A 27,216-nucleotide genomic window follows, 5' to 3' on the forward strand; every position below is an offset into this window, starting at 1 on the left:
AGAGAGTGTACGCATGTGCAAGAGTGGAGGAGGGGCACAGAGAGAATCCTAAGCATGCTCCGCAGTGTCAGCGCAGAGCCTGATGCAGGCTCAAACTCATGAACCATGAGATCATGACCTGAGCCAAGGTCAAGAGTCAGATGCTTAACCAGCTGGGCCACCCAGGTGCCCCTACCAACACTTCTATCTTAATGAAAGAAAATGTTACTTGAAAGGTTTATACATAGTGTAGTTTCAAAGACTTAAGTATACAGTGCTTTCCATATGCTCCCACACATATGTTTGCAAACGCTTCTATCTTAATGAAGGAAGATGTTAGTCGAAACAAAGCTTATATACAGTGTAGTTTCCAAAGGCTTAAGTCTATGGTACTTTCCATAGGCTTCCACACATCATTTGCAAACACTTCTATCTTAATGAAAGAAGATCTTAGTTAAAGTAAGTTTATACATAGTGTCATTTCAGAGTTAAGTATATGGCACTTTCCATGGGCTTGGACACATATGTTTGTAAACACTTTTTTTTCAAGTTTTAATTTAAATTCCAGTTAGTTAATAGACTGTGTAATATTAGTTTCAGGTGTAGAATTTCTAGACACATAACTTACATACAACACCCAGTGCTCACCACAAGTGCCCTCCCTAATACCGATCACCCATTTAACTAATCCCCTTGCCCACCTCCCCTCCAGCAACCCTCAGTTTGTTCTCTATGGTTATGATTTATTCTTTTATTGGTTGCCTCTTTTTGTATTCACCTGTGTCCATCTGTTTTCTTTCTTGAATTCCATGAGTCAAATCATACGGTATTTGTCTTTCTGTGACTTATTTTGCTTAGCATAATACTCTCTAGCTCCATCCACAGCATTGCAAATGGCAAGATTTCATTCTTTCTTTTTTTAAAAAAATTTTAAAAGATGTTTATTGATGTTTATTTACTTTTGAGAGAGAGAGAGAGACAGAGCATGAGCAGGGGAGGGGCACAGAGAGAGGGAGACACAGAATCCGAAGCAGGCTCCAAGCTCTGAGCTGTCAGCACAGAGCCCGATGCAGGGCTCGAACCACAAACCGTGAGATCATGACCTGAGCTGAAGTTGGACACTTGACTGACTAAGCCACCTAGGCACCCCAAGATTTCATTCTTTCTTATGGCTGAGTAATATTCTACTGTGTGTTTGTGTGTGTGTACACACACATATACACCATATCTTCTTTTATCTATTCATCAATTGATGGACATTTGGGCTCTTTCCATAATTTGGGTATTGTTGATAATGCTGCTATAAATATTGGAGTGCATGTGTCCCTTTGAATCAGTATTTTTGTATCCTTTGGGTTAACACCTAGTAGTGGAGGGAACATACATCAACATAAAAAAGGACATATATGAAAAACCCACAGTTAATATCATCCTCAATGGAGAAAAACCTGAGAGCCTGTCGTCTCTGGTCAGAACAAGGAGGGATGTCCACTCTCACCACTGTTATTTAACATAGTACTAAGTCCTAGCCTCAGCAATCAGACAACAAAAAATAAGTAAAAGGCATCCAAATCAGCAAGGAAGACGTCTGACTTTAACTATTTGCAGATGACATGATACTCTACATAGAAAACCCAAAAGACTGGGGCACCTGGGTGGCTCAGTTGGTTGAGCTTCCGACTTCGGCTCAGGTCAAGATCTCATGGTCTGTGAGTTCGAGCCCCGCGTCTGGCTCTGTGCTGACAGCTCAGAGCCTGGAGCCTGTTGCAGATTCTGTGTCTCCCTCTCTCTCTGACCCTCCCCCACTCATGCTCTGTCTCTCTCTGTCTCAAAAATAAATGAACATTAAAAAAAAAAAAAAAAGAAAACCCAAAAGACTCCAGTAAAAAAACTACTGAAACTGATAAATGAATTCAGTAAAGTCACAGGATACAAAATCAATGTACAGAAATCTGTTGCATTTCTATACACCAATAATGAAGCAGCAGGAAGAGAAATCAAGAAATTGATCCCATTTGTATCGCACCAAAACCCATAAGATACCTAGGAGAAATAAACCTAACCAAAGAGGTAAAAGATCTGTACTCTGAAAACCATAGATCACTTATGAAAGAAAATGAAGATGACACAAAGAAATGAAAAAAAATATTCCATGCTCATGAGTTAGAAAAACAAATATATTTAAAATGTCTATACTACCCAAAGCAATCTACATACTTTAATACAATTCCTATCAAAACAACACCAGCAGTTTTCAGAGAGCTAGAACGAACAATCTGAAAATATGTATGGAACCACAAAAGACTCTGAATAGCCAAAGCAACCTTGAGAAAGCAAAGCAAAGCAAAGCAAAGCTGGAGGCATCACAAGTCCAGACTTCAAGTAATATTACAAAGCTGTACTGATCAAAACAGTATGGAACTGGCACAAAAACAGACACACAGATTAATGGAACAGAACAGAAAACCCAGAAATGTACCTACAAATGTATGGCCAACTAATCTTCAACAAAGCAGGAAACAATATCCAATGGAAAAAAGACAGTCTCTTCAACAAATGGTGTTGGGAAAACTGGACAGCAATATGCAAAAGCATGAAACTGGACCGCTTTCTTACATCATACACAAAAATAAATTCAAATGGATGAAAGACCTAAATGTGAGACAGGAAACCATCAAAATCCTGAAAAACACAGGCAGCAACCTCTTTGACATCAGCCATAGCAACTTTTTACCAGATATATCTCTGGAGGCAAGGGAAATAAAAGCTAAAACGAACTACTGGAACTTCATTAAGATGAAAAACTTCTGCACAGTGAAAGAAACAATCAACAAAACTAAAAGGCAACCTTTGGAATGGGAGAAAATATTTGCAAATGACATATCTGATAAAATGTTAGTATCCAAAATCTATAAAGAACTCAACACCCAAAAAACAAATAATCCAGTTAAGAAATAAGCAGAAGACACGAATAGACATTTTTCCAAACAAGACATCCGGACGGCACATGAAAAGATGTTCAACATCACTCACCATTAGGGAAATACAAATCAAAACTACAATAAGCTATCGCTTCACACCTGCCAGAATGGCTAAAATTAACAACACAGGAAACAACAGACATTGGCAAGGATTCAGAGAAAGGGGAACCCTCTTACACTGTTGGTGGGAATGCAAACTGGTGCAACCACTCTGGAAAACAATATGGAGGTTCCTCAAGGAGTTTAAAATAGAACTAACCTACAACCCAGCAATTATACAATATTTACCTTCAGATCTTAAAAGGACTTCAGATATTATCTAAGAAAATTTTCACTTTACAGATAAAGAAACCAAGGTGAACTTTACAGTTGAAATTAAAGTTTTGTGGACTTAATATTATTTGAGAAGTGACTGTTAAATTGTAATATGTATAAGCTTTTCCCGGGGTTGGGGGAGGAGTTTGTTAGAATTCTTAGATACCCAGGACCACCTCTAGAAATATCGATTCACCATGGCTGGAGTGAAGACCAAAATTACATGTTGTTTTAACAAGTACCACCAGGTAAGCGTAATGCAGATGATCTGCAGATGAATTTGGGAAACAGTTTCAGTGGAATAGAATTGCATTCAGAATTCTAGTACCTGGCCCCATGATTTGGCCACTTGGTGCCTTTGTGCAAATCGTTGTTTTATCTAATTAAAAACTATTAAGATCCTGGTTGCACACATGAAAACAAGTTTCCTTTTATTCTTCTAGTGATCCATTTCATAAACTTATTTGTAGGAAATAATGCTTCCTTCTGTCTTCTCAGTGTAAAGGATAAAAAGAAACGACAGTACTAGGATAGTGGGAAGAGCTGAAGGAGAGTTATCATTCCAGCATCCTGGGAGTGGAGGAAGTGCCTCTAAGGAAATCAAGAAGGAACGGTTTATTCACTGAGTTCTAGCACATTTAACACATACTAAGGTATATGGCCTTTTAATGTTTATTTTTGAAAGAGAGAGAGAGAGGAGAGAGGGGAGGAAGAGCAGAGAGAAAGGGAGACACAGAATCTGAAGCAGGCTCCAGGCTCTGAGCTGTCAGCACAGAGCTTGAAGTGGGGCTCAAACTCACGGTCTCCGAGATCATGACCTAAGCCAAAGTTGGATGCTTAACCGACTGAGCCACCCAGTCGCCACTATATTTTCTTTAAATTCTGCTTAAGAACTTAATTGTTCCTTTAGTTCATCAATTTCTTCCTGTATTGTAGCACAGGTATTTATAAGATGTCAATTGTAACTCTCTATAATGTCTGAAAAACCTTCAGACAAACAGACTTAACCTTCATGAGATTCATTTTCTATTTTCTATGTTACTATAGGCAAAAATGTAGCCAATCTTTCTGTCATTTCACAAGAAGCCCCCTTTCTCCAGCTTCCAATAACATTTGTCTCCCTGTCCTTTAAGCTGTCACAAAAGTCTTCTTCTGTATTCATTAACAAGCCCCTTGGGCACTTTCCACCTTCTGCCCCACTACCTGGTGCCAACACCAATGCCATATGCACTGAGTTTTATTACAATATTATCTTCCTTCCAAGTAACAATTTTTGCTTTGGGTATTTATTGGTGTGTAACAAACTATTCTCAAACTTAGTACCTTAAGACAATAATTTGTTACTACCTCCCACTGTGCTGCAGTCTATCCTGGCAGTTCTCACTTGAGATCTCTCATGCAGTTACAGTCAGAATGCAGCTCAGGCTGGGGTCATAATGAAGCCTTGACTGGGAGAGATGTCCAAAATGGCTTGCTCATATGGTCTACTGTTGCTGCTGGCTGTTGGCCAGGCTGCAGTCACCAACCAGAGTACCTATAGGTGGTCTTCTGTGTGACTTGTTTTTCACAGCATCAAGGCCTCAAAGTAGTTATACATAGTAGCTGGCTTTCCACATAGGGATTATTCCAAAAAGGGTAGGAATGCAGTTGCCAGTCTCTTAAAGCCCAGGCTTAAAAAGAAATATAGTGCCATTTTTGCCATACTCTATTTGCTAAGAGTCACAGAACCCACCCTGATTCAAGAAAAGGAATCATAAATGCCACTTCTTGATAGAAGATAGACCAAATAATTCATGGCCAAATTAAAGAAGGAGCACTACAGAATATTTGTGGGTGACGAATTTCACACACACACACACACACACACACACACACACACACACACACACACCTTTCCCTGAACCGATTTTAGTTCTTTTGCTTTTTTAGCCCAGTGGTTTTCAATCCAATGGTTACAGTTTTTAAATCACCTGGAGAACTGATTCACTATAATATTCCACAATAATTTTGTTTTCTATCTTATAAGCATAAAAGACTGATATTTAGAAATAAGAGGAAAAGAACCCATTATTCTGACACAAAAAATAATACTTTGCTAATAAGTCTAGATGATAATACTATGACTAGCATTCTCCTTTACAGAAACCAAAAAAATGTATATATTATTTCTTAGTGTGTGTGTATATCTATATCTATATCTATATCTATATCTATATCTATATCTATATCTATACACATAGTGTTACTGATCAGGTAACTAGACATAAATGTTTTGTCTGGTAAGATTAAAATCACTGGCTCAAAATGAACTACAGTGTTGAAGAAAAGTAACTAAATTCTAATTGTCAGCTGTTTTCCTCCAGCAATAGCTGGTTTAACGATAGGGCCTTGAAACAGTTATTTAAAAATGTCAACCCAGGCTCTGCAATAAAATAAAGTGGTGGGTATAAATCCATTAAAGGAAATAGCAAAACAGGGCTGATAGAATTTTTAGTTCCGATTTTTCCAGGGATATGAGAAACCAGTTTGTTCAGACAAACTCTCCAGTTTGAAAAAGCTAAAATGTGGAAGGACTTCTTAAAGGTACTGAAGGCCTGACAAAGGAAGAAGTCACCAAGTCAATCACTCAAAGAAAATGAGCAAAAGAGAGAAACAAATACAGAAGATGTGTTAGACTGGGATTAAAAAAAAATTTTTTTTTTAACGTTTATTTTTGAGAGAGAGAGATAGAATCCAAGTGGGAGAGGGGCAGACATAGAGGGAGACACAGAATCTGAAGTAGACTCCAGGCTCCGAGCTGTCAGCACAGAGCCTGATGTGGGGCTCGAACCCACAAACTGTGAGATCATGACCTGAGTCAAAGTCGGACACTCAACCCATTGAGCCACCCAGGTGCCCCTAGACTGGGATTTTTAAAAGTGTGATATGCTGTGGCACAAAAACAGACACTCAGGTCAATGGAACAGAATACAGAACTCAGAAATGGACCCACAAACGTATGGCCAACTGATCTTTGACAAAGCAAGAGAGAATATCCAACGGAATAAAGACAGTCTTTTCAGCAAATGGTGCTGGGAAAACTGGACAGCGACATGCAGAAAAATGAACCTGGACCACTTTCTTACACCATACACAAAAATAAACTAAAAATGGATGAAAGAACTAAACGTAAGACAGGAAGCCATCAAAATTCTCGAGGAGAAAGCAGGCAAAGACCTCTTTGACCTTGGCCGCAGTTGTACTCAACACATCTCCGGAGGCAAGGGAAACAAAAGCAAAAATAAACTACTGGGACCTCATAAAAATAAAAAGCTTCTGCACAGTGAAGGAAACAATCAGCAAAACTAAAAGGCAACAAACAGAATGGGAGAAGATATTTGCAAACGACATATAAGATAAAGGGTTAGTATCCAAAATCTATAAAGAACTTATCAAACTCAATACCCAAAAAGCAAATAATCCAGTGAAGAAATGGGCAAAAGACATGAATTGACACTTCTCCAAAGAAGACATCCAGATGGCCAACAGACACAGGAAAAAATGCTCAACATCAATCATCAGGGAAATACAAATCAAAACCACAATGAGATACCACCTTACACCTATTAGAATGGCTAACATTAACAACTCAGGCAACAACAGATGTTGGCAAGGATGAGGAGAAAGAGGATCTCTTTTGCATTGCTGGTGGGAATGCAAACTGGGGCAGCCACTCTGGAAAACAGTAGGGAGGTTCCTCAAAAAACTAAAAATAGAACTACCCTACGACCCAGCAATTGCACTACTAGGTATCTATCCAAGGGATGCAGATATGCTGTTTCGAAAGGGCACATGCACCCCAATGTTTATAGCAGCACTATCAACAATAGCCAAAGTATGGAAAGAGCCCAAATGTCCATCGACAGATGAATGGATAAAGAAGATGTGGTGGTATATATATACAATGGAGTATTACTCAGCAATCAAAAAGACTGAAATCCTGCCATTTGCAACGACGTGGATGGAACTAGAGGGTAAGTGAAAGTAGTCAGTGAAAGTAGTCAGAGAAAGACAAAAACCATATGAATTCACTCATATGAGGACTTTAAGACACAGAACAGATGAACACAAGGGAAGGGAAGCAAAGATAATATAAAAACAGGGAGGGAACAAAACATAAGAGACTCTTAAATATGAAGAATAGGGTTACTGGAGGGGTGTGGGATGGGGGCATGGGCTAAATGGGTAAGGGGTATTAAGGAATCTACTTTGAAATCATTGTTGCACTATATGCTAACTAACTTGGAGGTAAATTAAAAATGAACAAACAATTACCTGTGAAAACTTTTGAGACAGAATTAACAATCATTTTAAGTTGTATTTTTGTTAACAAATTGCAACAGAGATTAACATGAACTTCTTTGACTTCGGTAAACTTAGGTAGAAAAAGTTTTATATTTAATGTTGACAATTTTAAAGACAGGTTTATCTTAATTAAATCAATAAATTTAAATTCTTTTTAAAAAAGTGTGATATGCTGTTTAGAAGAGATCTATTTAAAATATAAAGATACTGAAAGACTGACAATTAAAAGGGTGGTACCAAATATACCGATGGATACACTAAGTGAAAGGAAAATACTGTAGCTATAATAATGTTGGATGAAATACTTCTAAAACAAAAACATACTAGGGATAGTCAGTTTGTAAAAATAAAATCAGCAGGAAGACAGGAAACATTCAAATTTGTATGTACCTCAACAGTAGAACTCAAAAACATAAAGTAAACAAGCGCATAATCACTGTTAGATTTTAACATCTCTCTCAGTAACCGACAGAATCATTAAGGATACATTAGATTTCAAGAAACCTGATCTAATTGGACATATATAGAACACTGTACTGTGCCCAATAACTGCAGAGTGCAAATTCTTTATAAGCCCACACATGACATTTACTAGGTAGGTCACATATTGGTGCCTAAGGCAAATCTTAGTATCAGAGGATTAAAATCACAAAGCATGTTCACTTACCCCCATTTATTAAGTGCAGTTGTATGTAAATTATGTGTCAATAAGGTTGTGTTTTTAAAAACTAATTTTATGTAAGATGGTACAATCAGTGCACACTAATATATTGAGGTATGGAGAAGAAAACTGATTGCTTCCTTAACAAATTCACAATGAGGAGCATACTATATTTAATAATATTTATAAAATAATTCACATCTTAATTTATAATATGAATATCAAAAAAATTAATAAAATGTCAGAACAATATGACATGGTTAATGGTAGTAAAACTTCTAAAATTTTTTAAATGGGAAGACAAAATAAGGGAAACATCAAGCTGGTTGATTAAAATTTACAAGTTTTCTTGCAGCCATACAATTATTTGACTCACAATGCTACTTTCTCCGCACCATTTCTACAGTGAAGGGTTCTGGTCTGAAAAACAAAACTTCCACGACCAAAAGACATCCCATAATAATCAACATGATTCACTTGAACATGTCAATAAAATTGGTAAGTAAATACAACATACTCCCATAACAGCAAATTACTTAACAAGTAGTAGTATTCCTTTTTTTTTTTAATTACAAAACCCAGTATATTAGATAAAATTTTGGGGGAAAACACAATGAACCCATAATTACCCATAATCCCCTTATCCCAACACAAGCAGTTTAATTCAGAATTACTACTTTCCAGGGGTGCCTGGGTGGCTCAGTCGGTTAAGTGTTTGACTTCAGCTCAGGTCATGATCTCATGGTTCATGAGTTTGGGCCCCACATAGGGTTTTGCACTAACAGTGAAGAGCCTGCTTGGGATTCTCTCTCCCTCTCTCTCTGCCCCTCCCAAAATTGTGCTCTCTGTATGGAGTGAATAAATAAACTCAAAAAAATTTTTTTAAAAAGAATTACTACTTTCCAGTTTGTCCACATGCACATATATTTTTATATAGCTATAATCAGTATACAAGTTTTATTTTTGTTTTTATATTTAAATGTTGTTCAAATATTCCAGGTTTTTACATAGTTATCCTAATTACACCTTTTTGAAGGCTGCATAATAACAATTCCCACTGATGTGTTATATTATTTAGTCATTCAAGCTGGATATTGGGTTAGACATTGAAGTTGGACGTTTGGGTTACTCCATGGTTCCCTACCATGCATACTGTTGTATCTGTATAGATCTTTTAAAATTTATTCTTCTCTCAAATTATTTCCTAAGGGTTAATTATCCAATATTGGTAATTATTGGGTATAAACATTTTTCTGGCTCTCTATTACTATAGAGCTTTTCCTAATGGCAAAAACCAAAGTTCAAGGCTGCTAATAGTACATATGTGCATCCACTTCATAACAACCCCATAGGCAGTGGGGGTTCATATTAGACAACATTTTGAATTCAATTAAAAATTTACCCCAAGAAAATTTGTCAATGATTTACAGATTTTGGAGAATCTTAGACTTTCGCTTACCATCTTGCTTGTTGCTTCAGTAATTTTTCCTTAGCTTCAGTATAAAAGCTAAGTCATTGATGTTTATTAATGTCTGCATCATTAAATCATTGTTTCTTTTTTAAGTCTTTCAATTCTACTTAAACATTCTTAAGTTGTTATATGAAAAGGGGTATATAATTCCACTAACGGAGAGCAGCTTAACTTAGCTTTAAACTACAAATTACAGAAGGTTGATAAGGCAACCAAATAGTGTAATGGCAAGAAAATACCTAATTGGTGAGCTCACAAGACAATTCCTCACTCCCACCCCCCATCTCTTTGTCATCTTGACTGGCTCCTTTCTGTTCATGAACACTGTAAAGGTCTCCTCAGTCCTACATAAAACAAACCAATCCTCACTCAATCCTGTGGCCCCTTCAAGGCATGTTGGGGCTTCTTTAATTGCCAAAAGTGTTAAAGAGTTTAACTTTTTCCTCAATGCCTTGCTCTGTGCCAGAGCTATTTTGAAAGTCATCAATGTGTTTTAGCAGTCCTACAGTTCTTCCATGGGCTCATGACCTGAGACTTCTCTACAACATTCATGACCACGCCTCCCACCTTTCTGACCACTCTGTTTCCCACAATTTCTAAAGTCTAATGCTCAGCAATATCTTCCTTCAAAAACTTTTTCCTTTGGGTGTATCAACTATTCATACAACTTAATTGTAGGTGGATCCTAAAACTGTTAACTCCAGCCTTTCCTCAAAGGATCAGAACTGCATTTCTAACTTGATGGCCTCTACATTAAGTGTTCTGGGGACAAATTCAATTTAACAAATCAAAGCCAATTCTGTCCATTGCCTCTACATTCATTCTTCCATCAGTTGACCCTGCTCATGGTATTCTCTTGTTTATGCATGAGCTCTTGTTTTCATCTCTAATGCCCTTGTTCGTTTTCTCACTCTAAGCAAGTTTGCTAGATTCCACCCTGGGAATGTTTTTTCATTTTCTGAATCCCATTGCCATCTCTGTAGTTCAGATCCTCTTTACCCCCTATTTCTATTATAGAAGCTTCTCTGACATTCTCTTCCAAATTAATTTCTTCCATAACTTGCTATCAATTTTCTTCTATAATTTGCTGCCATTTCAATCTTCTTAAAGGGCAACTTGGATTACATCACTCCTTTGTCTATAAACTTCTAATGATTTCCCCATGCCTACCAAATTATGTACAGACCTCTTAATCTGAAATTTAAGATGAATGACAGCTATCCCCAAATCATCTCTCTGGCTATCTCAATACTGTCTTATGCTCCAGGCAAAATGAAGGCAATCCCTTTCCTCAACATATTCTTTGCTTATATTTCTGTTCCCTGAACACATCATTTTTTTTTGGTACATGACCTATACCCTTAAAAGCTACCTATTCTAAATTTAAGAAGCAGTTTAAAAACGTTATTTTTTTCTGTAAGTAACATCAGACTTTCCTAACAAATATATTCTCCTTATGGAATCCACTGTATTCTATATTGAATTTTACTTACTTACATGCTATGCCTTTTTACTCCTATCAGACTAAAAATAATTCAAAGGAAGAGACTGCATCTTTCAGTTTTTTACCCAATATTTTCACTAGCTGCTCTCATTTGATACTCAGTTTCACTCTGTTCAATCATTTATTGAGTATTATGAGCCAAGGTCCATACAACTAAGTAATGAGACTTCAACATAGTTCTAGTTCCTCTGGCTTTACTGACACTACAAAAAATGTCAAAAATCCCACAGATGTCAAAAATATTTGAATTTAATTAACCAGCTATATTGCCATAATCACATTTTAAGTAAGACCTTATTAATGGAATTTGAAATAATTAAAATGAATTCCCTAATAAGAAATGATATCCACTGGCTTACTGAAAATTCTGAAATGTGTATTCATTTCAATATAGCATAATGAAAATTGCTTCCAATTTAAAAATAACTGAAGGGGCACCTGAGTGGCTCAGTCAGTTCAGTGTCTGACTTCAGCTCAGGTCATGATCTCACGATTCATGAGTTTGAGCCCCGGACTGGGCTCTGTGCAGACAGCTAAGAGCCTGGAGACTGCTTCAGTTTCTGTGTCTCCCTCTCTCTCTCTGCCCCTACCCCTGTTCATGCTCTGTCTCTCTCTCTCTCTCAAAAATAAACATTAAAAAAAATAAAAATCTTTTTGAATATATACATTAAAATGCAAATAAATTCTTAAATTTTCTTGTGAAGGCTAAAAAATAAAATAAATTGACCAAGATACCCCTTTAAAATGGTAAGATGCATTTCTTCTGTACTCCAATAGCAAATTGAACATATCAGTATTATTATTTATTGGAATATTTTATAAGTATTTCCTTACATTTCTGTTTCCTTCCAATTGATTATGGATATATTTGCATCTCTAGTACTTAGCACAACACCTGGCACATGTTAAACTATCAATAATTTCATTGAGCATTTAGTAAATTGAAGATAATCTAAGTAATAATATTTATTAAAAGAAATGCCTGAGAGGGGCTCACGGGTGGCTCAGTCGGTTAAGCATACGACTTCAGCTCAGGTCATGATCTCGCGGTTCGTGGGTTCAAGCCCTGTACTGGGCTCTGTGTTGACAGCTCAGAGCCTGGAGCCTGCTTCAGATTCTGTCTCCCTTACTCTCTTCCCCTCCCCTACTCATGTTCTGTCTCTCTCAAAAATAAACAAACATTAAAAACATTTAAAAAAATAGAAGAAATGCCTGAGAAATCAATTTAATGTAAAAGAAACCACCACTTGATCACAGATTGTCTTTTCTATCTCTTACTAGATAAAGCTTTCCCTGGTGAGACTAAGGTATCAGCCTACAAGTGGTAGATTGAGCCACAGAAGTGAATGTATCAATCAGGAAAAAGAAAATTCAGGGAGAAAAACAGAACTATGAATACAGTACTCCAGAGAAGACCCAACTCAAAAGAGGATGATCAATGAAGGTTTCTATGTGCCCAGGTGATTTTAAACCAATATACAATAGTAGAAAATGGCATATCTGGGTGCACCTGCGTGGCTTAGTTGGTTAAGTTCTTGACTTTGGCTCAGGTTGTGATCTCATAGTTCATGAGTTCGAGCCCCACATCAGGCTCTGTGCTGACAGCACAGAGCCTGCTTGGGATTCTCTCTCACTCGCTCTCTGTCCCTCCCCCACTTGTGTATTCTGTTTCTCTCTCAAAATAAATAAATTAAAAAAAAGAAAGAAAGAAAATGGCATATCTGCTTAGCATCTATCTTGTGCCAGGCACTGTGCTAGAAACTAGATAATGTACTAAATGGATAATGTGCAGACAGAAAATCAAAAGCAGATGATGATACAGTATGGTTTGGGAATTCAGTTCATTAGCTCCTTGGGTAATTCAATTATAACTGAAACTATTCAGGTTCTGTCTAGCTGGTTCATATAAGACATTAGAAATTTGATTTTGTTCATCACTGGGTTGAAAAATATGGTATCATGGAATATTACCATATATATTTATTGAATTGATTAGGCTCTGATAGTACCTATTCTTTTTTTTTTTTTCTAAGTTTATTCATTTATTTTGAGAGAGAGAGTGAGAGAGCGTGAACAGGGGAGGGGTAGAGAGAGAGGGAGAGACAGAATCCCGAGCAGGCTCCGCACTGTCAAGCGCAGAGCCTGATGAGGGCCTCGAACTCACAAACCGTGAGATCACGACCTGAATTGAAATCAAGATTCGAATGCTTAACTGCCTGAGCTACTCAGGTGTCCCTGATGGTACCTATTCTTTTTTTTTTTTTAAATAGTTTAATAATGCACAACTAAGGTAATAGTTCTTTAGCATCTCAAGACACTTTCTTCTCCTTTCTCCCTCTGTAGAAGGACTGTTGAAAGCTAATCTCAGCATACATCAAGAGGTGAGTTATAAATCATAAGCCAAATCTAATGGATTCATATAGACTAGAAAAACTCAACAAGGCACTTTTTCTTTTATGCAATAGTGAATATACACTTCAATAAGAGTTAAGATTTTTTTATTTTCTATTTGGGGGCTTATGAGGTCTGATGGTACCTATTCTTCATCAAAGGTAAAATTAGTAAAGGTAAAACTATCTTAAAAGGCTTTACCACTTTATTAAATAATTATCCAGTATCTATTCTGTGCCACACAAAGGACTAAGTGCTAGGAATACAGGGAGAAATAAGAAGTCCCAATTCTTTGCAAGGTTCATTTAGCCTCATGTTAGAAGCCAGACATAAAAGCAATGATGACATTATTTTTTTCTTCAAAAAAAAGAAAAAAAGGAGGCCAACACCAGTATTTATGTATTCATCTCTGTTGTAAAACAAACAAGCAAAAAACCTCTGTATTTTTAGGAATCATATTTGTGTTTCACTGACTACACTAAAAAAAGAAAAACATCAATTCCACAAACCACTAATCACTCTAGTGATTGATGATACCAGTGAAAGATCTCTCATTCACTCCTCCCCAACTTCAACACTCTATTCTCAGTGTGTCATGTTTCTGTCCTCAAGACATACTGTTCTTTAAACAAATATTTCAGCACAGATTTTGCTCCCTCTGCCTGGAATGCCTCCCAGCAAATTTACAGAAAAGAGATCCACCCTGCAGAAACTAGCTCATGCAAGTGTTCTCAATTTCCAAACAATGTGCTATCAACGCTCTAGTCACTCTAATGCATACGTATTTTTGTCGTCCCCAGCTTCGATGTCCACTGGAGGGTATCCACCACTTTTCACTCATTTTGTATGTCCTGTAGAGTTTAGCATGCACAAAGTGCTGAGTAAATGGTCACTGAACTTCAACAATCCAATTAATACTACTTACACACCGTTTCTGAAATTTAAAAACTCAAACATATTAGTGGAAGAGTAAATTAATTTTATTGACTGATGAAAAACTAAAGTGATAAGAAGTATGGATAGTAAACAATAATCAGTGAATTCTGCTGGAATTCTATTTTTCTTCTTTTCACTTTAAGCCAAAAGGACATAAAATTATAGACTGTTAGTGAGCTAATCACTTTAAGTTTCTTCAACAAAAACTGCATAGTTTAGCAGTTGCACAGCATTAAATATATACATTTTTGCAAAACCCTGAACGTGTTAATTTTGTGTTGACCTCAAAGGCTAATGCAATCACCTACACTGGTCGGATTCAGAGTTTCTTTTCCCTTTTCTGCCACCCTGTAAAGAAAAATAGGGCAAATTATTTAGGAAGTATCATTTTGGGGGCATTTTCATTTTAAGAATAAATGAGACCAAAGGCATTTTTGAGTATGAGAAGGAAACATTTTTTTTTTTTTTTAGTTTGTTGCAAATCTGAATGTGCAGACCACTAAATTATTTTTATAAGGTTATTTTTTTCCAAATGGTTAAAGCGGGTTGTATGAAGTAGTTACTTCTACTTGAACTAGTTTAGACTTAGTAAGACTACCAATATTTTTTAGACCTCATTTGGACTGTCCCAGGTTTTTTTAAAAGTGCAATTTTTGATCACTTCTAAAATAAATAATTTGCTCCACATAATCTGCAAATCTGCTAATTCAGTTATTACCTTCTCGGATAATTCAATTTTTAATTCAAGTTAGTCTTGTTCATATTAGCATCAGAAATTTGATTTTGTTCATCAGCAGGTTGAAAAGCAGACTCTACTTTTCATATTGCTCAGTGATATACATGAATCTGTATTTAATTTGCTCCAAATGAAACTCCATCTATGGTGTTTGATTTGAGCCAAGCAAAGAGGTAGGAGCTCAAAATATAAGAAGTATTTTACATTCATTATTTTTAACGTATCATTTTCTGCCTGACTCTGATTTAAAAAGCAAATACTCATTGTAAAAATACAGAAAGTACAAAGGTGCAAAGAGGAAAATCAAAATCATCCTGAACTATTCTACCCCTCATTTTAACCACAAAATAATGGTTCCTTACAATAATTTTACAGTTTTCTTCTCCATTTTTATAAATTATGGCAATGATGCCTAAATTTAGTTGATCAACAGAATCACCTAAGTGGTGATATTTTAAAAACTCTGAAGTCTAGACTTTGTCCCAGATCTGTTTATTTATTATTACTAGAAATGGGCTCAACAATCTGTAATTCAAAAAGTTCCCAAGTGATTCTGATGGTCAGCCAGGTTTAGGAACCAGTACTTGGCTGTGGTTAAAGTGGTCAGAGACCCATGGAATCCAGACCCATTTACTAGTGTTGGCAGCTATTCTCTGTTGCTTTCATCCTTGTTCTGCCTATAACTTCCCTCCTAGTGGTCAAAAACATTTCTTCATCAATCTTTTAAATAAAAAAATCAAGTATGAGAATGTCATGATTCATTCCTGACCAAATAAAAGTTATGCACAGATTTGTCCAGAGGGAAAAAAAAACGTATGAAGAGGTTATGTGGGACCTGAGATGTGTAATGCCATGTATCAAAAATAAAATTTATTTCCTGTAGCAGGAAAATACAAATACACTTACTAAAAGCTTTCCTCAAAGTAGATACCCACTATGCATAGGTACCAATGTCACGTAGCTTAAAACTCTTACCTTGCTTTTCCACAAGATTAAAAAAAAAACCCACACACAAAATGATCAATGGATCAATGATATGACTTTTTCAAAGTCTCCCAGGCAAAGGGAATTCTTCCGGGAATGATGAGATGTCAAACCTGGGGCTGTTACAACTTCTATGTTCTCCAGGCCAACAGTGGTGGCTTTCAAACCTTTTTGACTTATGACTCCCCACATTAATTAACATATTTTATATCATGACTTAGACACACATACATAAAATTCTTTTTATACACATATACTTCATATACACATATACTGAAACAAATAACTGATTTTTTTACTGCTTTGTCCAGAAAAAAATGCTGAATGCCAGGTGTAAATGCAGAAGAAATAACAGAATTAGAAAAATCACCATCAATGGATGCTAAAACCATTTAGTAAAAAGAAAAGGATATTCACACAATCTCAAAGTATCACTTCACATATTTATTAACTATAAAGGGAAAAGATATCTTTACAATAAAGATATCTAGGAGAAACTGCTGTACCAATGTGATCAAATTTATATAATAGGACAAATGTCATTATGTACCTTCCCTCGATATGATTCACTGGCACATATGCCACATCACATACCAAGGATTTTTCTGAATTTAGTTAGTACTGTAAATACCAATATCTAGAATGACCCTAACATTTTCTAAAGTGTAAATGATATGCCCAATAATAACATTATTAATATGTTTGGCGAATAGATTTTAGACTGAATAAAATAGTACCTTATTCTCACACAGTATCTATCCTAAGTGTATTATTTGCGATGAGAACACTTTCGAAATTAGAAACGCATACCTGGTATTTGGCTAGTTCTGCTTGTAATACTTTCACTTTCGATCTTTCTTGTTCTAATGCAGCATGAAGTGAAGTCACCTAAAACCAAACATTCAATTTAAAAAAGACTTCGTGTCTTCAAGCAAATACTCTTAATTCTTAACACTTACTCCTGGGGATGAATTTGACTACTAGATGACTAGGGATCACAGGAGAACCACCTTCCCACCACTGAGCACACACACAATTTCAATTAGGCATTTTACTCAGTTGTCTACTAAAAGTAGACAGGAGAAGCTCAATATTCCAAGAGAAAATGACAAAGTAAGGATGGGAAAGGAAGAAAGTCACGGTTCATGACTGGGTAAGTTCTACCTGCCCTTTTTATCTCTATATTTAGAGTAGGCATCAACTGAAATACAACCCTATCCTCCCTTACTCTTCAGGACACACCTAACTTTCTCAGCATGGAAAACAGAATCTTCATCTATCTGCTATTACATAATAATAAAAAAGTGTAATTTATATCACTTTACTGCAGTGTTGATGGGCTGTATTTTTGTTTAATCAAGTTTCATAATTTAGGACTAAAGTGTAATAGCTTAAGGAAACCAGTCCTGTATACTCCATAGTTTTTCTTACCTGTATAGTTAGCTCATTCTTGATACTTTGTGATTCATCAACTTGCAGCAGTATTTCTGCTTTATCTTTCACTGACAAGAAAGGAAAAACAGCAGTGTAATGTTTTCAGTCACTCAAACACTTGAATAATACTTTAGTGAACCAAGACAGCAGTGCAATTGGGCAAAGATTTGTCCTTGTACTGAATCAATGTATTCCTTAGTTCTATATAGCTCTTATTTTTCACTGGTAAATTCTCATCATTATTATTACTATAGCAGTTTTTCTTGGAAATTTTACATTTTCTGTGGTGTTAAAATATTAATTGTAAAGGTATCTTGAAAGACTAATTTTTTCCAACTATACTACAGAGAACAAGGGCATAAACAATTTCTCAAAGGGATAAAACAAATACTTTGACTAGTCTTAAAGCAAGATTTTAAAAACAATGTAGAATGTTTTTGTTTGTTTTGTTTTGTCAAATTGTCAGGGCGAGCAATACTGTAAGGCCCACAAAAATGATTTTTATCTGACTGTTCATATCAATACAGCACTGTCAAATAAATGTAGCTCATATGATCATAACTGATTACATAAGCCTGTGGACTTTTAGAACTATTCCTTTGTCGAGAGGTTTTCCCTCTTTGGGGAAGCACGAGCTCTACATTTTGGTGCCAAGGTTTCCTAAGCCTTAAAAATCCCCACATGGCTAACAACTTCTTTAACCCATGGTAGTGGCCAATGCATGAAAAACTAACTCCTGAACTTTGAAAACAAGCTAGGAGAAACCAAACAGGTAAGACTGTAATAAATTTAGTGAAGGAGGAAAAGATCAACTACATGAGTACTGATATCACCACAGCTCTACCAATATAACATAACACTGCAATTAAAATGTATTTTTTATAGTTTAATGAAGGTGAGACACTGCATCAAGAACCAAATCATAGGCTCTCAAGATTCAACTTGGTAATTTTTTTTTAATTTAAGCAATCTCTACACCCAACGTGGGGCTCAAACCCATGACCCTGAGATTAAGAGTTGCACGCTCTTCTGTCTGAGCCAGCCCAGATGCCCTTCAACCTGGGAATTTTTATGTATTATGTTTTCTACTCCCCAATCCCCAGAATTACACACACTCACTGAGAATAATTTTTAATAATTACGTAATATTTCAATTATAGTCAATTTTATAATAATATGCTTGTTTTGAAAACACAAATTTGTTTCACTGAGATTACTGTATTGGGGAACAACTTGAACATAACGCGAACTTTACAGTTGCTTGAGCATTATTTCACGAACACAGAAAACTGCACCCATGCACACACCTCAAATATCTCTCAGCTATCTCCATTCCCTGAGTGTTCAGAATAATACCAACTTTCTATCCTTCCACTGCTTCACAGTAAACACAACCTGCAGACCTTCTGAAACCTATTTTCTCAAGCAAATTTCAGGTCTTTCAGGTAAAGTGCCAGACTTATTATAGTATTTGTGTTTAACCATTTTAACATGTATAAAACTGTGTTACTGTTTTAATTAGATTCCTATCTTTTTTTTTTAACACGTCTCTGATGAAGTTTTTTGACTGTTGTGCACTCCTAATCCCATTCCCCCATAATCCTTGTGGTTTTAATTGTGTACTTAGGCAGAAATTGGTGATTGTTAGGAACATATGTTGCATTATAATAGAACTGACTGTATTTACATTCACATTATAAATTTTTTTTTAATGTTTGTTTATTTCTGAGACAGAGAGAGACGGAGCATGAGTGGGGGAGGAGTAGAGAGAAAGGGAGACACAGAATCTGAAGCAGGCTCCAGGCTCTGAGCTGTCAGCACAGAGCCTGAGGCAGGGCTCGAACTCATGAACCCTGAGATCACGATATGAGTGGAAGTCAGAAGCTCAACCGACTGAGACACCCAGGCGCCCCTACATTTACATTATAAATGCTAGAGTATATATGCTCTAATGTACTCTATTTTTCATGTAATGGTTCTATATAAAATTCTTCTATTTGGATTTTTTAAAAAGTAATCTCAGGCACCTGGGTGGCTCAGTCAGTTAAGCCTCTGACTCTTGGTTTGGGCTCAGGTCATGATCATGCGGTTTGTGAGTTCAAGCCCCACATGGGCTCTGAGCTGACAGTGTGGAGCCTGCTTGGGATCTCTCTCTCTGCCCCTCCCTGCTCTCTGCCTCTCTCAAAATAAATAAATTTTAAAAAATTAAAAACATAATAATCTCTACATCCAATGTGGGGTTCAAACTCATGACCTTGGGTTCAAGAGTTGCATTCTCTGACGGAGCCAGCCAGGTGATCTCATTTGGATTTTTTTATAGTATAGCATGGACACTGAAGTCATTTACTGGTAGCCATTTTAAATGAGAGAAAGCTTTTATCATTTAACTTTCTTATTTTTCATAAATGTTTCTCTAAATATAAATATTACTTTGTTTTTTACATATTTAAAAATCATGCATCCAATGTCCAATGATACCCTTAATTTCTTTAATTAGAAATACAGCTCAGAGGGGTGCCTGGATGGCTCAGTTGGTTGAGTGTCGGACTTCAGCTCAGGTCACGATCTCATGGTTTGTAGGTTTGAGCCCCGCATCAGGCTCTGTCCTGACAACTCAGAGCCTGGAGCCTGCTTTGGATTCTGTGTCTCCCTCTCTCTCTGTCCCTTCCCTGCTCATGCTCTCTCTCTCTCTCACTAATGAATAAACCTTAACAAAACTTTTTAATAAAAAAAAAAAGAAATACAGCTTATAAACAATTACTTTATTTTCATAATTTTATTAAATGATCTGCACAGAACTCAGTAACATGCACAGATCTAAAGTGATCTCAGAATGTTGGTATCTAACTGTCCAAATAATACCTTTCCCCATTATTCTTTAACTTCCATTTCATCATAGTTAAGCTGTATAAATTATATTACAAAAAACAGTAAAGTTATAAAACAGCAAGCTTGAATCTATTTCAACACTATATATTCTGTTCAATTGAACATAATTTCTGGTTTTTACTCATATTGTTTTGATAACTGTTTTTTAACATAGTTTAAATTTTGACTAGACAATTATACTCCCAGGATCTTCAATTTCTGTTATCTTGCTTATTCTTCAAGGTGAGTTTCACCATTTCTTGAACATTATACAGTACTCATAAGAGATCTATTTGGTTTATCACTGACACTTATTAACAGGGAAAACTGTTTATAGGCCTTAATTTTGTCTGTTCAGAAGATTTTCTCTTATTCTTATCTTTCTATATGTCTTTTATTATTTATAATTTCTTTTGCATAAGCTTCATATTAAAAACTTAACACACAGGGGCGCCTAGGTGGCTCAGTTGGCTCAGGTCATGATCTCACGGTTCGTGAGTCCGAGCCCCACGTCTGGCTCTGTGCTGACAGTTCAGAGCCTGGAGCCTGCTTCAGATTCTGTGTCTCCCTCTCTCTGCTCCTCCCCCACTCATGTGTGCATGCGCGCTCTCTCGCTCTCTCTCTCTCTCTCTCTCCCCCTCTCTCTCAAAAATAAATAAAGCTTAAAAAAAAATTAAAAAACTTAACACACACTTCCTTTTCTGTTATGAGTGGAAAATCTTCATAGAACTTTCAAGGTAAGTATCATTAGGTATACATAATCAGGAGTGCAACTGATGTGGGGAGGGGCTTCACATAGCATCTACTTTACTAATATGAATATTTCTAATCATTTTTGAGTGATTTCCTTGGCTTCCTGCTGGTGAACTACTGCCAAAGTTTAGAGTGGCAACAAAAGTATAAGGAGTTGGGGAGAAGGGGAGAAGGAAAACCCAAAATAATAAGCATTCTCCTCTAATAATTAAAAAGAGAATCTTAAGCAAGGTCTATTCTTATTTTCCTGCTGAATGTAGTCCAGTACTTTATAAGAACGGAAATTTCAAGCTTTCTCTTACCCAAATAGTCATAAACCTGTATAATACTAAGGCGCTGTAAGAGTGACTTGTAATAATAAAATTATCAGAAACAATTCAATTTGTATCACTCTGATAAAATTTTTAATTTTGTTGAGTTAATAAATCATATATCTTGAAAAATTATCTTCAAATATTTTTTAAGGTTAACTTTTAATTCTAAAAACACACAAATCACTTACTTTCACCTTCCTGAAGCATTTTCAATAACTGTGCATTTCTTGCCTTTACTTCTTTATACTTTGCCTAATAGTCAAAGAAAAAAGATTTAATTTTTTAAAAGTAAATAATGTAATTAATGATTTACTATGAATTATGAAGTTATGAATTCTAGGCTTGCTGAAAGACAGAAATTACTTTTGAAAGAAGAAAATGTATTCATAACTGTCTACTCCTAAATTAAATCCCTGGTACAATAACAGAAATTAATATTATAGGATATTGAAAAATCAAGAAGAGAGAGATAAAACTGGACAAAATTTAGGACTAAATTTTCCTGGAGTCTTTCTCTTTTTTTCCTTAAATAAAATCCTTACACAATTCAAAATAATTAGGTAAAAACAAAGAAAAATGATTCACAGCTCCAGACCAAGACTGTCCAGTACTATACTAGAACTTTCAGTATCTGTTCTATACCTGCCACTGTCCAAAATGTGGCTACTAAACTACTGAAAAGGTGACTAGGTACACTCACATAGTGGTTACTCAATTGTACAGTGCAGTACTATGTCTTCTCACTATTTCACTAACTATATATTGTTAAAGTAAATTTGGATGGTATGAATTAATAATTTACTGAAATACCTTCCAATTCTTTTTCTATTTTTCTAAATGACTTAGCTTCTCATACTACATAATGGCACAATTTTATACTTATGAACAAGAGGAACTGTGTTCCCACATTAACATCTTTATTCCAGGGAATTTGCCCACTCCACTACACTTATTCAACATATCTTAAATGGACTTAATTATTTATAAATACTTAACATATTAGTACATTAGACATAACACTATATTTAATACAGTATGGAAAAACAAGAGATCAGCGAAAGAAAGCAGATCAGTATAAGAAACTTGTCACTTCTTCTCTTAACATGTACATAGGTAAGTACAGAAGTTACCGATTCAAAAATATTTCTTATAAAACACATTTAATGTATTTTAAATCAAGTTCAATAAAGATAAAAATGGCTTTTACTAAACACTCTATTCAGTAAATTGCTGATAACCAGTAATGATACTCAGTAATAACTGCAGTCAATACATCGAACAGAAGTAAATACCACAGTAAATATAAAAGTAATGAACTTCTGAGAATCTTAGAAATGAATGAGGGCAGTAAGTCAGATGGACACATGGAAATATGAAGGGGAAAACCATACAAAGTCAACTATAAGTATATTCACTATGAATATAGAAATATATCCCCTAAGAATATGAAACTGTAAGAAATTCTCTCAAGGCTTTAATCAATGTTAATATCTTGCTAAAGGCTATCTCAGCTCAAGCCTTTTGTCCCAGATATAGATCAGTGTACACAGAAACACCTCTTATTCCAGCCTTAGAGTCTAAAGTCAGCTCATAAAGCAAAAATTGTAAATGAGCAAAATTACCCGTGAAAAATCTTTATATTGACCATAAAAATAGCATATATAGTTTTGTACATATAACCCTGAATAGCAAATGTATTGATAAAAACAAAATGTATAACACACTAGTGCCATGCAATTTGTAAGAGCAAAAATGAAACATATAGTGCCTTATTAGTATTTTTAATTTCATGAAAAAGAGAGCACTTAAGTTAAATGATACATACGTTGTGAGTCAACTGTGTTCAGCTGCATCCTGAACATCTATGCCTACATCTACAGCTATTTCAAACTAAGCATATACAAAATGGGGTATTAGTTACCACTGCCCAAACCAGTTGAAAATGTGCTCTTCCTCTCACACTCAATACCTGTTCATTGTTTTACCAGACTACCTTCACTCAAGGCTTCAGCCATGTGCATTATTCTCCCACAAAACAATTCTCATGCCACTTCCCTTTCTAAAGACCTTTACTAAAATCCAAATGCCTTCAGGCAGCCATTAGAATAGAAGACAGCTGCAAATGACGTATCTGATAAAGGGTTACTGTCCATATAAAGAAATGATACAACTCAAGATCCCCGAAAACAAATAATCCAATTAAAAAATGGGCAGAAGACACTTCTCCAAAGAAGACATACAGATGGCTAACAGACACGTGAAAAGATGCTCAACATCACTAGTCATCAGGAAAGTGCAAAACCACAATGACAGATCACCTCACACCTGTCAGAATGGCTAACTTAACAACAACAAGAAACAAGTGTTGGTAAGGATGTGGAGAAAAAAGAGCCCTCTTGCACTGTTGGTGGGAATGCAAGCTGGTGCAGCTTGGAAAACAGATGGAGGTTCCTCAAAAAATTAAAAACAGAACTACCCTATAATCCAGGAATTGCACTTGTGGGGATTTACCCAAAAAATACAAAAACACTACTTCAAAGGGATACATGCACCCCTATGTTTATTGCTGCATTATTTACAATAACCAAACTATGGAAGCAGCCTAAGTGTCCATCGATAGATGAATAGATAAAGAAGATGTGGTGAGTGTGTGTGTGCATCTATCTATCTATCTATCTATCTATCTATCTATCTTATCTATCTAATCTATCTATAATGGAATATTATTCAGCTGTAAAAAAGAATGCAGTCTTGCCATTTGCAAAAACAGGGATGGAGCTAGAAAGTTTAATGCTAAGTGAAATTAGTCAATCAAACACCATATAATCTCACTCATAAGTGAAATTAAAAAAACAAACAAACAAATGAGCAAAGGGGAAAAAAGAGAGACAAACCAAGAAACAAACTCTTAACTACAGAGAACAAATTGATGATTACCAGAGGGGAGATGGGTGGGGGATGGGGGAAACAGGTGATGGGGATTAAAGAGTACACCCACCATGATGAAAAATATAAAATTAAATAAATAAAATTTAAAAAAAGCTTCATAAATTATGAGCAGGACAAAAAAGAACTGCAATTAGAACCACTAGATTGGTGCTACATGAATATATATTTCAATTCTTATCTAAAAACTTGGCCTAAATATATTTATAAGATATAGATGTATATAGTACCTGACAATTTCTTTTTACCTAGGGCCCAGATTGATGTGAATAAATATAAACTAAATGTTAAAAGCTGTCACCAGAAGGGAAATGTTCCATTAAAAGAATTACATCAAAGAACAAAAAGGTACTTAAATTTCTTGGCTTATATATATTTTTTGTTTAGCCATGGTCAACTAAAATTTTACTGCTTTCAATAGTAACTTTAAATTTTAATTTTCAGTTATAAATTCATTTGATGAATAAAAAAAAAATCTATTGGACTCAAGTTGCTAAGATCCTGTTAAGAATTTCCGCATGTTTGTTCATGGCTGATATTGCTCTGTGGTTTTACCTTCCTGTAATTAAACAAATAAATAAAATAAAATCCAATTGCCTTCAAATACTGACCCCAAATAACATCTCCAATATAACCTTTTACAACTTTCCATTTCTCTAAATTTCAGCAACAATATATTTCTTACCATTTCCATGCCTTTGTAGGTACTGTCTCTACCTGGAAATACCATCTCTTCTGTGAAAAGCTTAGCAATTTTCAATAGCAGCAACTAATTCAGGATTATTTCTGTGATTTGGGAGCACTCTGTCAAATCTCTATAAATTCTACAGTGTACTACAACTATTTACATGTGTATCTTCCTCATTAGACTATGAGCTTCTTGGTACCTCATATTTGTATTTCTTCTCTGTGCCTGGCACAGAGGAGAAAAGGAAAAGGAAAATATATACCACAAAGAGAAAGCTAAGGGAGATGGGTGGATGCAGTCCAAAAAGGTTTTAGCAGGGATGATTCCTAAAGGCATAAGTAGAGGAGAAAGGGAAATGTAAGAACCATCAGAGCTCGAACTTGAGTTATCATTTTTTTCACCATTGCATATGTGGGGCCCAGAAAAGCACCTGGCACATTATAGGCACTCAACAGATAACTGTTGAGTGAATAAATATTAGTCAAAAAACAATGACACTTGAGATGAATAAGAGATTAAAAAAAAAAAGCCTAAGGAAGCAAATCAAAGAGTAATATGCAGGTTTGTGGTTAAAATAAACTGTATAAATAACAAATGTTGGCAAGGATGTGGAGAAATTGGAACCTTCATGTATTTTGGTGATGGGAATGTAAAATGTTGCAGGTGCTATGGAAAACAATATGGCAGTTTCTCCAAAAGTTAAACATATAATTACCATGTGATCCAACAATTCTACTTTTAGGTATATACCCAAAAACTAAAAGCAGGGACTCAAATACTTGTACACTAATGTTCATGGCAGCATTGTTCACAACAGTCAAATGGTGGAAACAATGCAAATGTCCACAAACAGATGAGTAAAGTTCAAGATGTAGTATACACGTACAATGGACAATTCAGCCATAAAAGGAATGAAATTCTGATACATGCAAAAAACGTGGATGAAACTTGAAAACATTACGCTAAGTGAAATAAGCCAGACACACAAAGACAAAAATTATATAATTCCATTTATATGAAGTACCCAGAATAAAGCAAATTCATTGGAATTACAGGTAACCAGTGGCTGCAACAAAAGAAGAACAGCAGTTATTTAATGGGTACAGAATTTGCTTGGGATGATGAAAAAGTTCTGGAAGTAGATAGTGGTTATTCACATAGCACTGTGAAGATAATTAATGCCAATAAATTGTATACTTAAAAATGGTTAAAATGGAAAATTTAATGTTATATATATTGTAACATGAGAAGAAAATTACACTGTTATTCAGATTTTATATCATTAATGAGAGTTTAAAAACCTGAACAGTAGAAATGTTATTTCTATTGATCAAATATTACACATATTTACATGTAAGAAAAACAGAAAAGTACCATGTAAGAGAATTATTTTAGTTTACAACAGTAAATAAATACAAACCTCCCATTGAGTGATCACATTTTTCAGCTTCTGGATTTCAGCATCTTTCCTTTCAAGTTCCAACTTTAGTCTTTCAATTCTTCCATCTTTCAGAACTACTTCCTAAGAGAGAAAAACACTATTTTAGAACTAAGATAGTTCTACCATTTCTGGTTTACAATATTTACAATATTTGTGAACGTTTAAGAGGAAAAAGCCTGATTTTTCCCAATTTTAATTCATTTTCTAAAGCAACCCTAAACCGTTGACTACATTTCCACTTCTACTCAATTATAATTGTAATTATTACAGTAAAAGCAAATAAGATATTTATGATTAATCTCAAACTACAAGCATAACAGAATAATATCAAACTTTGAAATATTTCTATACTGGGATAAACATATTAAAAGTGCTCTGTGACGGGGAGCCTAAGTGGCTCAGTCATTTCGAGCATCTGACTTCAGCTCAGGTCATGATCTCACAGTTCTTGAGTTCCAGCCCCATGTAAA

General features: G+C 35.4%; 1 protein-coding gene across 3 annotated transcripts in view; it reads right to left on the bottom strand.

Annotated features, from left to right (window-relative positions):
- Window positions 1-14,604: 14,604 nt before the first annotated feature.
- Window positions 14,605-27,216, bottom strand: part of GKAP1 (G kinase anchoring protein 1) — an 83,507-nt gene continuing 70,895 nt past the window's right edge. For all 3 annotated transcript variants that reach the window (XM_042964544.1, XM_042964542.1, XM_042964543.1), the window contains 5 exons: window positions 26,726-26,827; window positions 21,860-21,923; window positions 17,734-17,804; window positions 17,113-17,190; window positions 14,605-14,930 (listed from right to left, as the gene is read on the bottom strand). In XM_042964544.1, the coding sequence (XP_042820478.1) occupies window positions 14,883-14,930; window positions 17,113-17,190; window positions 17,734-17,804; window positions 21,860-21,923; window positions 26,726-26,827 (363 nt within the window). In that variant the 3' untranslated portion in view covers window positions 14,605-14,882. The remainder of the gene's footprint in view (window positions 14,931-17,112; window positions 17,191-17,733; window positions 17,805-21,859; window positions 21,924-26,725; window positions 26,828-27,216) is intronic.

This window comes from Panthera tigris, chromosome D4 (assembly GCF_018350195.1).
Source record: "Panthera tigris isolate Pti1 chromosome D4, P.tigris_Pti1_mat1.1, whole genome shotgun sequence".
NCBI lineage: Eukaryota > Metazoa > Chordata > Mammalia > Carnivora > Felidae > Panthera > Panthera tigris.